At 27.7% G+C, this 14,816-nt stretch overlaps 1 protein-coding gene across 2 annotated transcripts; it reads left to right on the top strand.

Moving 5' to 3' along the window:
• Positions 1-213: 213 nt before the first annotated feature.
• On the top strand, positions 214-14,272 carry LOC107454645 (uncharacterized). Of its 2 annotated transcripts, none has more exons than XM_016071897.4 (6): positions 214-569; positions 2,142-2,191; positions 4,102-4,139; positions 6,277-8,397; positions 11,022-11,102; positions 14,065-14,272. In XM_016071897.4, the coding sequence occupies exons 1-5, from the start codon at positions 468-470 to the stop codon at positions 11,051-11,053; spliced, it is 2,343 nt and encodes a 780-aa protein (XP_015927383.1). In that variant the 5' UTR covers positions 214-467; the 3' UTR covers positions 11,054-11,102; positions 14,065-14,272. The 2 variants fall into 2 exon arrangements, with proteins under 2 accessions (XP_015927383.1, XP_015927382.1); XM_016071896.3 differs by having other exon boundaries at positions 6,277-8,531.
• Positions 14,273-14,816: the final 544 nt, after the last annotated feature.

Below are 14,816 nucleotides of genomic sequence, written 5' to 3'. Positions count from 1 at the left end.
ATATCCGTGATACTTTTCTTTAGAACTATGTTTAATGTGATTCTCAGTTCCATATAGTTTTTTAACTTTAAAAATTTTAATCTATATGAAAATCAAGAGAGAAACTAAGGTACTTCCTTCCTCTACGACTTTTCCCACACTAATGGGGAAAGCATGTGAAGTGTTGCCATAGGTAGAGAGTTCTGCTCTACGCCATCTGCAGCCCATCTCGCCATATGATTGCATTCATGGGTGCGCTGAAGAACTTCGAATTTCGAGTACAGTGAGAATATTCCTTCAACCTGGTGACATATTTTTTATATGAATTTAGAGAATACAAGCGTAATTAAGAACAATTTACTTTCAGTTTGAATTTGAACTGAATTGACTTAAACTTCGGCTCGGTTTGTGGTCCGTGCGGTATTATATTTACATGGCGTTGATTGTGATACATAGCGTGTAATTATTGTGCATTTTCGTATATAAAAATGGCCTCTACTGACGATAGCAAGATCAATTCATTAGTGTACAATTATTTACTAAAAACTTGTCCAAAGAGTGCTAAAACATTTGCTAAATCTACGAAATCAGTGAGTTTTATTTCATTATTTTAGTTTTTCCGGTTGTTGAACACGTGTTGTGTAAAATTAAATCGTGTATTTATTTCAAAATAAAATTTATTAATTTGTCTTTCAATCTATTTTAAACTTTATTTTTTTCTGTATCTATTCTTTATTTTATTAAATATTTATTTAGGAATTTTGTATAAATTAAATCTGATCTATTCATGAAGTTTCAAACAAAGTAAATTTTTAAATATTATATACTTAAGAGGTTTTTCTGGAATACATTCGTTCTTCTTAAGAGATTTAAATTTATTTTGATGTTCCCTGTTGCTAAATTACAAACCTGCTTCTAATTACTATTTTTTTTATTTGGAGATTTTCATCTTTCAATGCAAATTTATAATTTATGTAAAATTTGTTACCTGAATTAAAAAATCTTGTTTTTCATTACTTTTAAAAATACTTAACATGAGGGGATGGTTTTTAAAAGCCTCTGGATTGTCAAATCGCCTCCTGGTTTACTGAAATTCAATAGTATATATTGATACACTATTGTGAAATTACATCATTCTTATAATATTTTTTTTTTTAATTTACAGTGATTTTTACTTTGAAGATATGTCTTTATCGTGATTTGTGGCAGAATAATCGCTTAGTCTTGGCAACTAGCGGTCAGTGGCCCGCAATAAGCGAAAAAAACATCGCAGAAAGGGATCAACTTAAAGGTGTAACTAATAACCACCCCTAGCAAACATAATCAAGTTATTTTTAAAAAAAAAAAATTTGTAAGTTTAAAGTTTATTCGGCATTTTGGCTCCACAGATCACGATACAGAAATATCATCTTTCCATATTTTGATTTGTTGCACTAACCACAATTGGGGGGATATTTCTGTATCGTGATCTGTCTCGCTAACTACAATTGCCAAGGTGCCAAGTAGATTTTAAACTTGTAAATTTAAAAAAAATAGAAACATGTAGATGTTTGCCCAGGGATAGCTACGAGTTATAACCTTTGGATTTAGTCCCTTTCTGTGATGCTTTTTTTTTTTTTAGTTTCTCGCCGGCCACTGCCCAGAAGTTTCCAAGACTTGGCGATAATTTAGCAACAGATCAAGATATGGAAATCTCCCCTACGACTGTCTGCCACAGTGCCAAATAAATTTTAAATATTTTTTTTTTTTAAAAAAAAAACTTGTTGATATTGCCTGTGGGGATTATTCTCCTTTTTTTGATGCAAAGTTAATGATTTTTAAATGCAGTAAAATTATGTTAAAGCTTTATTTCTTATTGAATCCTCATAAGTTTTCATCTCATTTACAATTTCTAGTTTTGATTATTTATTGTAGAATTAATTTCTGTTATTTTTATAACATTGAAATTTTTTTTAAACTTTAAAATCACCCTTATTGATTTTAAAAATTTTAGTCTTAAGAACTCTTGAAACTTCCCATTCTGGTGGCTTCTCAAAATATTTGATAGTTAAGAACTTTACCAATCATATGAAACTAATTTGACCTCCTTTTCTCATTAAAAATTTATTCTAGCAAAGTTTTTATATCAATTTGATTCATGTTTTCTTTTTGTGTTTTTTTAGAAGTCCTTGCCACCTGGTACACCTACATTGGAACAGCTATTAAGTCAAGGGTATGATTTTGCATAATTGTTTTATGAAAATTGCATAATTGTTATACTAACAAATACTTTTTTTTTCTACTTTCTTTTTTTTTGGGCTATTAACTTTCTGATAGTAAAAATAATTTTAATGTCCACAGATTAGAAATACTCCACCACGGTTGTGGGCGCTGCAGATAGTTTTATATATCAGATTTGAATAATAAAAATTATCACAACACCTGAAGATTATTGTTCATCACATATTTAAAGAACAAGCCTAAACTATTACAGGGAAAAGAGATAGTAAACATTTTTAAATAAATTTTTTAATTCAATTTTATTGCACTATGTGATTTAGGCTTTTAAGAATTTGTTTGCAATTTGTGCGTATATATTTGTGCGTAACTAAAGAAAAGAGCTGATTTTCTAAAAATCTAAGTAATTTGTTAATTGGTATTTTGCAGAATAAAGAATTTAAGGAGCAAGAAAAATTTATAAGATAAATTCTTAATTTCCACAAGTTCTAATTGTGCTTAGGAACAGATTTTAAATTTAAATTATTTCATTATTCTTTTCATTTCAAAGTCGAAATTTTTTTTAAAAATATTAAATAGTGTTTTTTTGCATCATTTTTATTTACCTTATATGTTCTAATTTTGTTTCCATTGTTAAAGGATAGCCTTGGCTATTGCTAGTTGATTGTACTAATTATGCTGCATATATGTCAGATTTAGCCAAATTTTTAACCAAACATATCTAGTCGGACTAAATGTGAGACATATTTGAAGTTTTAAAGATTCTGCTTGACTGTAAAAATTTTGTTATCGAAGTAATATCCCATAAGGATAATGTCATTGTTAATACTCAATATATTATAACCGTTCAAAAGACGAGTTATTGTATGTTCAGGGATATGTCTCTGTTTTTCTGAGAGGTACCTATTTTGTGAAAATTTAGACATAATTTGTGAAAAATTATATTAAAAAATAATCAACGTGAAAATATGGTATAAAATATAAATTTATTGTTTCTTACGGGACACAAAAATAAAATTTTAACAAAAAGTTTTTTGTGAAACTATTGTTTTACCTTAAGTTGAATTTGTGAAGGTACCGCTAAATGGTAGGTAGTAAATTTGGCCTGGACAGACCCTTGAAGTATTGTTTTGTAGAGTGTTGGTATGTTCAGTGTTAAAAGAATAGATTATAATTTGAAATTTTTGCAAATATTTTATCACTCTCTAGGTGCAAATATTTTGATAAATTAAGTAGACTTAATGTTTATAAATTATAATTACATGTTTAGATTCGTCAGAATAAATCTTAATTTTGGTAAAAACATTTTTGAGTCTTCTTAAATGGTTATCTGATCTGAATAGTTAATAATTTGCATATCACTATTTGTTAATTTTTGAATATTAACTAATTGAAAAAAGTGTGTAGTTAGTTATACTCTTCAGGATTTAAAATTGATGGTCCAGTTGTCCAGGACTAATAAAAATTTGCTCTGACCACTATAAATTAATTGTAGGGGTATAAAGAAGCAGCAATTACTATAAAGAAATGGTATGCTGTTTTGCTTTTTTGTTTCAGTTTCGTGATTAGTTCTGTGTTGTAATAAAATAGCATATTTTATGATTGTGAACACTACACACTCTTCTTAGTGACACTTTTCATATAACTTTTTTTTGACGAAAGTTCTAATAGAGATGTAAACAGACCAAGAAAGATGTATAATAACTAATTTAATTATATACTTGTACAGCTTACAACATATAGCTTTAAATAAGGTTGTCCTATTCTTTTGTTTAAGTAAAAATTTATATAATTTGTATACCTTTATTGCTAGGACTGTTTTTGGTAAGTTAGTATATGGTTTAAAATTAATTTTTTGGTTTTGTACAGTTATTAAGTTTATTTAATTAACAATTTGTATTTCAGATCTTCGAAGACAATAGTTCCAGAAGTTGCAAAATCAAGTATGATACATACATTTATGTCAGTTTATTGCTTTTCAGTCAATTTTTGCTTTGGAGTATTTTAAATTCAAATTTCTTAGACCATTCTAAATTACTTCTGGAATGTCCCTTCTGAGTATAAACTAAAAAAATATTTACTCTGAGTTATGAGCTCTCTCTGAATTTAAAATTTTAAATTGTATATATGCTAATTTAAATTTCAAAAATCTAAACTTTCTGAAATCGACACTTAAAATCGTGAGACTTGTTTTTGTCTGGAGAAGGGTCATCCTGAAAATTTTTTTTTTTAAGTTAATTTATGTAAAGTGACTATTTTGAATGGTGATAATTCTCAATGACTTTACCTTTTACTGTTTTTAATGTAAAGTTATTTTTATTATCTACTATTTTTAGTGACTATTTAATCAATTTCTTTCAAACGATTCATTTTTAGTCATTTGAAACAAAATTACATGGAGTTAAAATATGTAAAAATATGAGTACCTTAAATTGTATATTTATTCATAATACTGATGTATCTAATTTATTCTCATAATTATTACATTCCTAATTGTTTGCTAATTATATTGATTTATATTAAAATTAGGGTGAGCTGGATAGATTATTAATTGAATAAAATAATTTTTATTATGCATATTTAGCTCTAAAACTTATAACAGAACCATCTATGCATCCAATCTCAGTTAAATTAATAAATTTTTATCTTGATTCTGGAGTGTAGAATTGGTATCTCTCTTTCTTCTGTCAGTATGCTAACTTAGATAACATTTAGCTATTGTTTTAATTAGAAATTTCACCATTAGTTTTTGAGAAATAGAATTTAAAATATCAGAATGAACTTAAGCAGATATGTTGTTACCACGATTTTATAATAGATTTTATTATGACTTATATAAATTTTGTTAAGCAAGCATTTAATATTGTACATTTTACCATAAAAGCAATGCCATATTTAAATTTTTTTTTTAAACGTGATGTACAGTTTGCGGTATTCTAAAGTTTCAAAAAACAAATTATTATGGAATTATGTTGAATTCAATTTTATATGCCTTTTTTTTCTCACAATTTTCAAGTTTATTCAGACCTGGATTGGTTTGGTGATAAAAACATTTTTTTTTTTTAATTTTTTTTAAAGAAATATTTTAATTCTATTCACAAGCAATTGTAGTTCTTGATAGTTCAAACAATGGTGAATAAGTTTCTGTATTCAGGTTATATAAAAGCTTTGTCATTGTTATGCTCTCCTAACTAGCTAATTATTTACAGAAAGAGGTTAGTCACCTTCATTTATAATGAGGAATTAAGTCTTAAGATTAATGAAAAATCTTTCTAAAAAGGCATGGCCATGAAAGCAAAATTACAATTTTAAAATAAGTTTTAAAAGCGAATTCATTCCTTGTTAGACTTTTGAGTAGTATAACTCAAATCCAATGCATGCAATATGGGACTAGATGCATATTTATAATGCTTAAATCTACCTCTAGGTATTAGGGGTAGCTTTCCTTTTTTTTGTTGCTAATAATAGGTTTGAATAGATCAATCTCTTTGTTTTATTATGATATTTGAATAATTTAAATTTTTTACATGACAATTTACTTAAACATTTTATTTCACAGGCCTGCCAACATCCAGGCTGTTAATGTCCAATGCCAGGAAATAATTTTTCTGCGAAAAAGAAATTTCAGAATTAACTCAGTTTTATGCTTTGACGACGTTTCAGAATTTTTCTTTTAATGTAAAGTCAGTAGCAGAAAAAGTATTGCCTACAGTTGACTATTTAGCATTGTCAGACTCTGTACTTAATTCTGTTCTTTTTCAAAATAGACATTGGCAAATTTGTTGACTGGATAGAGAAACTATATAGAATTTCAGAATAGTTTTTACCTAACATTTTTGAAAAATAATTTGTTTCTCAGTTTGTTTTAAAACTATATAATAATTTGGTATTCTTAAAGGTAAAAAAGTTGTTAAATAAAATTCAAAGAATGTGAATTTTTTTGTTTTGTCTTTATTTTTTTAAAACAATATTATGTTACATTGTATATATAAGTATCAGGTTTTTTTAAAAAATTTCTTAGGTTGGCAGGTCTGATTTTGTGTTTACTCTAAGATATTAAGTATTTTTTTTTTTTTTTAGACACCCAGAAAAGTCCACTAAAATCAAAACAGGTTCCAAAGCAGGATTCATCATCAGATGAGTCTGACAGTGAATCTGAAGATGATTCCTCAAAACTAAAAAAATCAGCAAACACCAGTCTAAAGAAATTGTCACCAAAGGTGCCTGTCAAGAAGAAATCAAGCTCTGATGAATCCAGTTCTGAAGATGAAAAACAAAAACAGAAAAAGTCTCCAGTAAAGCAACAACAGGTTTCTAAAAGTAACAATTTACAACCTAAAGAAAAAAATGAATCCTCTTCAGAAGATTCAAGTTCTGATTCTGAACTAAAACCTAAATTAGCTGCAACACCTAAACCAAACAACTGGAGTTCAGCGATATCTAAATTTGCTGAAATGTCAGATTCTAGTTCTGATTCTGAAGATGGAGAAGAAATTGTTTCATTGGCTAAGAAACCAACTGTTTTAAATAATGCTGGAAAAACACCTATTGTATTGAATGATAAAAAATCTGTTAAAAATGCTGCAGATAGTTCTGATTCTAGTTCAGACTCGGATGAGGAAGCTCCTACTAAATCTAAAGCTCTTTTAAATCAAAATTCAGTTTTGCAGAAAGGAAAAAACGTAGTACCAGCAAAATCATCTAAGTTACCAGCTCAACTACAGGCGAAGAGCTTGACTCAGAAAACACAAGATTCTAGCTCAGATGATTCAGATTCAAGCTCAGATGACAAATCTCCAAGCAAGAAAATGAGTACTCCTTTACCCAAGGTCGCAGTTCAGTCTAAAGGTGTTAAAGCAGATGAAAGTTCTGATTCCAGTTCCGATTCTGAAGAGCTTTCTAAAAATAAAGTTCCTAATGTAAAGCAAAATGCAGTTTTACAGAAATCCCTTATGAGTAAGAAGCCACCTGTGCAAGTTCAGAAGCAGGTATCAAGTTCTGATGATTCAAGCTCAGAAGAGGAAATGAAAACAAACAATTCTTTACTAAAGAAGAAAAGTATACCCCCTAATAAAGGAGTTTTGACCAAGTCTCCTAATAAAAAAAAAGCTTCAAGTGACTCAGATTCTAGTTCAGACTCGGATAAAAAGCCTTCAGCTAAAGCTAATGTAGCTGTTGCTGTGAAATCATCACCTTTAAAAAAAGCAAATGTATCAGTAAAGAAGCAATCTAGTTCAGACGACTCATCTTCAGACTCAGATGAGGAAAAGCAGGTGAATAAAGTTTCCACTGTTGTACAGAAGAGTATGAATACCAGTGCAACTCAATCTGGGAAAGTTCAGAAAAAAGAATCTAGCTCTGAGGATTCTAGTTCAGATTCTGACTCTGCCTCTAAGCTGAAGAAGCCAACTGTTACTAAAATTACTTCTACTAATAAAAAAACAGTTTCTGTAGCTGTTGCTGGGAAGTCCCCTGTTCAAAAAAAAGCATCTAGTAGTTCAGATTCAAGTTCTGATGATGAACCCAAAAAATCTACACCTGCTGTTCAAAAAAGTAAAATTATTATTGCAACTCAACCTGGGAAAGTTTCAAAAAAAGACTCTAGCTCGGATGATTCTAGTTCAGACTCAGATTCTGGATCTAAGCCTGCCTCAACTGTTACTAAATCTAATATTTCTCTTGCTACAAGCGTGAAAGCATCATTACCTAAAAAGGCCGTCACACCAGGAAAAGTTAACACTCCCGTTGGTAAAAAGGCAATTGCTGGCAAGTCGACTATTCAAAAAGGGGAATCGAGTAGTTCAGATTCAAGTTCCGACTCTGAACCAAAGAAAACCTTGTCTACACCAGTTGTGCAAAAGCAACAAAAAAAGGAATCTGAATCAAGTGATTCTTCAGATTCTGATGCACCTAAAAAAGCTACTGTACTTCCAAGCAAATCCCCTGTTTCCAAACCTAATAAAGGAGCTAAGAGAACTAAAGATTCCAGTTCTGATAGTAGTGACTCTGACTCTAATCCTGTTAAAACAATGAAACCAAATGTGGTTAAAAATACACCTTTATTAGCTAAGAAAAAAGATTCATCAAGTTCATCAGATGAGGACACTGTTGCCAAAAATGCTAAAGCATCTAAGCCTCTTAGTTCACTTAAACGCAAGCATGGGGCTTCAGAAGAAAGTTCTGATTCATCTGATTCTGAGGGTGAGTCTAACCTTCATACTCCAAACCAGCTATCCACACAGCCCCAAAAGAAACAAAAACTTAACAATTCGTTATCAAATGTCTCAGATTCAAATAACACACCTATTGCATCAGATTCTACGAAAAAGCGAAGGGTAAGTTTACTTTTAAAGAAATGTTAGCTGATAATCTCTAGAGAATCTCTTAGCAACAGTTATTAAACACCATTTGTCATAGAAAGATGGATTTAGGTTTAAGTGTGATTATCTGCTAAGAAGAAAATTTAAATTTGAGTTCTGTTTTTATGTGTACTAAATTTATTACTTAATGGTCAAGAATTAATAATTCTTAAATAATCATTTATTTATCAGGCTTTAAAATCCAGTATTTATAGAAAAGTTAATATAAACTTAACCTAGGAAACTCCTGTTTTAAAGTAAAGTATAAATTTTAAAACTTGGAAAATATCCTTATTTTAGTTTTAAATCAACCGGGTGTTAATATCAAAGTTGAAAAATCAAACATTATATTATTTATTTATATCACATTTAAGTTAAATTGAGTGGATTAAAGTGAATATTAAATTTCGAATTTGGACACAAGTGGCATTGAGTGTTTTGAAATTATTTGAAACTTTTTTAACATAGTCTTAATGAACATAATAAGTGCAACTTTTAATTAATGAAAATTATGTTTTTGTAGCTAGAAAAGGCACAGTTAATTTGTGTCCTTTTTACATCAAATCAGTTGATTATATAAATTTGAGATATTAATTGGTAACAAAGGACAATCTTTTCTATAAGTTTATGTTCTGATTAGAAATATGAATTTAAGAAAAAGAAAAGCATATATTTGTAAAAAGCCTGCTCACACTCTTATTATACCTGCTCACTTTCTATTACAATTTACTTTATCTAGTTGCTTTACCTAAAATTACAAATATTTTGATGGGCACAAATTTGGAAAATAGGCGTGGAAGACCGGGAAAGTCACTGTTTTTAAACATAGTCACGAAATATTTTTAGAGCACATCCAAAATAATTACCCAGATTCAAAATTTGCATGTTGTAGTTACAATGTATTAATAAATAATATTTAAATTTGAAAAATTATGTGGAAATGGCCAAAAGAATGGCAAATTACCTCGAGACAGGGTCAGACAACAGACAATGTGGATTTAAGACAATCGCCATGAACCGAGTGGTTGAAAGTAGTAATAAGAAGAGTTTAAATTTTATATAGTGCTTTTATGAAAGAAACCTATTTCTATTAATTATTTTTCTTTTGTACATCTATTGAGCATTTACACTTAACAGTATTTGATTATAAAAATAAGTATGCTATTAAATATAAATAGAATATGATTTGTAGTAGTATATAACTTAGATATGTGATTTTAATTTTCACATGTATTTAATAATACTATTAGATTATTTGAAAAGGAATGCTATTTAAACTAAATTGTAATTATTAGTTAGAAAAATTGTTTTAATGTTATTTGATATTTCTTTTTGACTAGATTTCTTCCAGATCTATTTTTGGGTTTTTCTCATTTTTAAAAGAAACATGCCATATTTGCTTCATAGACCTTAGACTTTTATTAATTGACTTGAGAAAGAAGGATTAACTAATCATAGCCATACATTATATTTCAGATTTTTTTTTTTAGAATTTTATTAACTTTTAAACATTTAAACTATATTTTGATCTTCTGATATATTTTTTTCCTGTTTCCTCATAAGAAACTGAATAATTTTCTGAGTAAAACTGAGAAAAATTCATAAACCTAGAAAAAATTGGGTAGATTGGGTTTTCTATTAAAAAAGTTCGATTTCAAGCATTTTAAGTTTGTAATTAATTAGTATATATGTCATTACTAATTAATGCTTGTACTATATACTTTTTCCCTACTAAATGTTGAATCTTATTTTGTTCTATAATGATTTTGTTTTAATTTAAATCATTTTAAGCCCTATAAACTTTTTTTAAAGTATTTAAACTTAGCATTTATTTTATTCAATAGAATGCTTATTTTTTTTTTCAATTTAATTCTGTGAATAATAAACTTTTTTATTGTTGGAATTAGTGCTAAAATGAACTTATGTAATGTGATTAAAAAACACCAACACATTTCTCATTGTTTTTATTTATTTAAATTTGTCTGAATTTTTTTTCTGATAAGGGAATGTCTTTCTTTATATTTAAAGTTAATCCATGAACTAAAATTTTATCTTAAACCTACTAACATGGTCGTCAAATAATATGATGTTAGAATGCCAAAAACAATACTGTAAAAGATAGATGGAACCACTAAATGTGTTCATACTGATTGCTGAGATTTTTATTTTGGGGAAAGCTGATTATTCACTCAAAAAATATGCCAAAATACTTATTGCATAAGTAACTATATTTTAGAAATTCTTCTATCATTAAATCTTAGTTTATATTTTTTTAAAGAGACTAAAAGATGAGGTAATTTACAACAAATATTTAAAAATATACTTTTAAATTTTCCATGTCCATGCTGTGTCACTAATACTATATTCACTCCCAATATTCAATACTATATTCAATATTCACTCCATTCGATCACATAATATGTGTTGTCTAAATTTCTGTTTGAATTTTATTTAAATCTCTTTCAGGGCTCCAGTCCATTCAGAAGAATAAAAAATGAAAACTTTGTTGTTGATCAGCGATTGCAAAAATCAAGTGCTGAAGCTAAGGTGAGCGTTATATTGTTATAATTATTTATATTATGCTGTAAATAAAAATTAAATAAGGCTTAATCTATTATAAAAACTTTATTTACTATAGTGTAATTATACTTATGAATTTGCGATCAAGTAGCATTTGTATTCATTTATCCCTTGGTTGGCTTTTCACTTCAAAATCTGACTTTTGAAGTGACAATAAATTTTTTTACAAAACTTTCATTACAATTAACAATATTGCAATTATGTAAATAAATATGCAATTATTTTGATATACTACAGCGTTTGTTTGCACTATGAATATCAGGAAGCCCAGAGAAAATGAAATTTGAGAAGAATAAAAAGTACTGTTCTGTTTTCACATTCTAAAAACAATGTTTTATAAGCATAAGTAAAGTACAATGAATTACAGACATACCAGTGTTAGACTCATGATTTCTGTTTGCACCTCCTGCTCTCTGGAATCAAGCCGAAAATCTCAACTTAGTCGATTAAAGGAGAAACTACATATTGCCATTTTTTGGTCAAAATAAAATTTTTACCTGGATGTCCATTCAGCATTTATATTTTTTACTATCAGGGTGCATAGCATTTTAAAACAGTGCTTAAAGGTGCTTATTTTCGAATATCGAAATGATATTTGTTCGCTTTTTATCAAATATCTTATGTAACTTTTTAAAAAAAAATTGTTTTTAGGATACATTTTTCATTTTAATTAGTTGAAATAGAATGAAAACACCAAACAACATATGTTTGTGTTTTTGGCAAAATGACAAAAGTATTGGTAAAAATTCTCATACAACAAATACTTGCCAATATTGAGCCCCCCAGGTAGGACTGGGCGTTGTAAGAAATTTTATAACGTGATGCATCACGTTAGACATGCGTTAGCGATGCATCACGATGTAACATACATTCAAAAATTTGCTATTAGTAATCTTTAAATCAATCAAAAGGAATTAATCTATAACAAAAGAAAATGTTATTCTGAAAAAATGCTTCTATAACCAGGGATCTGTTTAGAAGAAATTTGAACGGACCCTTCGCAAAATGATCTATCTATTTTTACACTTTAGAGATTTCATTCTTGACTTAATAAATTTCAGAGCTTTATTTTATGGCTTGCAATTATTTATGATATATGTGGATGAATTGTAATAATCTTCTGTTATGTAATAAACTACCGTGTGATCTGTTTTTATCCTAGCAAAATCATATATTACCCCTAATATTTTTTGAAAAATCCTCCTAAAATTACCCTAAAATTTTAAAAAACTTTGCTGCTAATTTTATATTCACAAATTATGCATAGTTTTTTCACAATTTTAAAGAAACAGGACCTTTCACAAAATGTCTGGACAGACCCCTGCATATATTCAAAAATTAGCTATTAGTAATCTTTAAATCAATCAAAAGGAATAAATCTATTACAAAAGAAAATGTTAATTCTAAAACAATGCTTCTATAACATCAATAGCATTGCTTAATTTTTTTCTTTTAAAATATTAAGATGGACTATTAAGATGGATTATTAAGACCAATGTTGAAGTAAAAAGAAAAAATCTTTATTATAATTTTTTTAAAATTAAAAATGTCTTAATGGTGTAAAAATTATAATAAAACTGTAAATAAAATATATTACATAGGTGCATTAAAAATTAAAAGAAAAACAAAAGTAAAAAGACACCAAAGAAATGTTCACTTTTGTAAAACATTTTTTAAATTATTTGTTAAAGAAAAACATGCTTTTGAAACATTGTTCGACCTTTTATTTATTTGTTTAAAGTAATGAAATTGTATTGACTGATGGTTGAATTCTATACTTTATAAATGTAAAAATAAATGTAAGTTTTCTGTTTTATTATTTTCTTTTTTGAAAATAAAATAGGCTATAAGTGGTTTAAAAATGATATAAAATGATAAATAAGTGGTTTTAAAATGATACTATCTGACAAATTATCAAACGCACGCATTGAAAGAATTTTAAGAAATATTTTTAAAAAATACTAATGTTAAATTATTAAAAAGTGTCAAACATTGCTTAACTTTTTATTTATGTAAAAAAAAATTAGTCGTTTTAACTAATAGTCAATTTTTAAAGAAAAATATTGCAAATTTTGTTTTAATTCTCCTAAAAATAAAAACAAATTAAATAAATGTAGCCTTTGTTTTATTTTTTTTATAATTAAAAACAACTAACGATTTATTGATTTAAAATAAATTATTATACTTACGTGCATTAAATAAATTTTAAAAAGTAACTTTTTATAGCAAAGTATAAATTACTTAAATGCAAAATACCCCTATTAATTTGTATTGCTTAAAATGAAAAACAATAATTAAAATAATCGATGAAGAATCGTTTTCTTATTCAGATTTTCTTCTCATTAATGTTCAGAATGAAAATTTAAGATAACAGTGATTGTTAATTAACAGCAGGTGTACTAAAGATGACAAGAATCGTTAAATCACGACAAAATGAAAATTTTTTAAAAAAAAGTGATGAAATAATGCACCATAATCTCTAAGTAACAAAAGTCTCACTGAAAATAATCTTCTAGAAACGTAAAGTCCCAAGTACATAAAGAAACTATGCATTGCGTTCTATATTTCAATTCTGATCCTCGCTCTCCACCATTCAACAACTAACAGTGTCTACGTATAACATTCATCATCTAATCAACATCTTCAGCTGGGCGATATCAAAATAGTCTTCTGTGCTGTGAAAGCGTTAGCTTATGCAAACCGTGAGCGTAGTCTTATACTGCCGGCTTAAATCAGATTTCTGATACATGACCTAAAACATTCGCCCATTTCTACCCCCAGGAGTTGATCAATCCTTGGTTTAAATAAACTATTCTTCAAAAGATAAACCTTTTCTGTTCCAAGAATTAATCATGTGTCCAATCCAGTTTAAATTTATATTGCATTTATTTATGTTTATGTAATCTTAAATTTTTTTTTTCTTTCACAGCATTTTATTCCATCTTTGGGTTCATCTAAAGGAAAACAATTTCGACATGAAAAGACAAAGAAGAAGAGAAATAATTCTGCTGGGAAAATTGATTTGGCTGTTAATTCTATTAAATTTGATTAGATTTATTATTTTAAATTTTCTTATATGTAACTTCATCTGGAAGAAAGATTTCATCGGCATTGAAATAAATGTTTTTTGAGTAAAATTGTTTTCAGTATTTACTTATAGAAAAGGAGTGTATTATTATCCTTGTAGATCTCCTATTTTTTAAAAAAAATTATTCAGTTGTGAACTGAATGCCCTGCTTGTAAACTGACTTGATACAAAAGGTCTTCCACCTTTTGTACCAAGTTTCAAAGAAGTGTTAAATCTTCTGATTAAGCTTCTTACTAAGAGCTTGTAAGAAATAATTCTAATTGAGATTTTGATAAGTAATAGCATTTTGAAACAGTTAAGAGAAGAATCTTAAATATTTAATAATTAAATTACTCTATCATGGCTCATTTAATATTTTAGTAACTCAAAATGTTAATCAGAAAGTTTTTTGATATTTTATTTAATATACTAATTTTATGTTTTATTCATAATATTGAAAGCAGGCTTCTGAAGTTTTGTTACCACCAAAGTTAAGCTTTTTTTTTAACTGCTGAGGCATTGCCTAGTCTATGTCTAGGCAGTAAAAAAAAATTTATCAATTTTTTTACTGCGTGCGGGTAAATAAAATGTGTTTAAACTGAGGCATAAGAAAT

The sequence above is a fragment of the Parasteatoda tepidariorum genome, chromosome 3 (assembly GCF_982258835.1).
Source record: "Parasteatoda tepidariorum strain Cologne lab strain chromosome 3, Ptep-v5.0, whole genome shotgun sequence".
Classification (NCBI taxonomy): domain Eukaryota; kingdom Metazoa; phylum Arthropoda; class Arachnida; order Araneae; family Theridiidae; genus Parasteatoda; species Parasteatoda tepidariorum.
This window is presented reverse-complemented; position numbering and strand designations above follow the sequence as displayed.

What these genes read in the sequence shown, in the direction of transcription:
- LOC107454645 (XM_016071896.3), top strand. Translation starts at nt 468, where the DNA reads ATGGCCTCTACTGACGATAGCAAGATCAATTCATTAGTGTACAATTAT. An exon ending in GAACAGCTATTAAGTCAAGG is followed by an intron (nt 2,192 to 4,101) that starts GTATGATTTTGC and finishes TTTGTATTTCAG; the next exon opens with ATCTTCGAAGACAATAGTTC. An exon ending in TCCAGAAGTTGCAAAATCAA is followed by an intron (nt 4,140 to 6,276) that starts GTATGATACATA and finishes TTTTTTTTTTAG; the next exon opens with ACACCCAGAAAAGTCCACTA.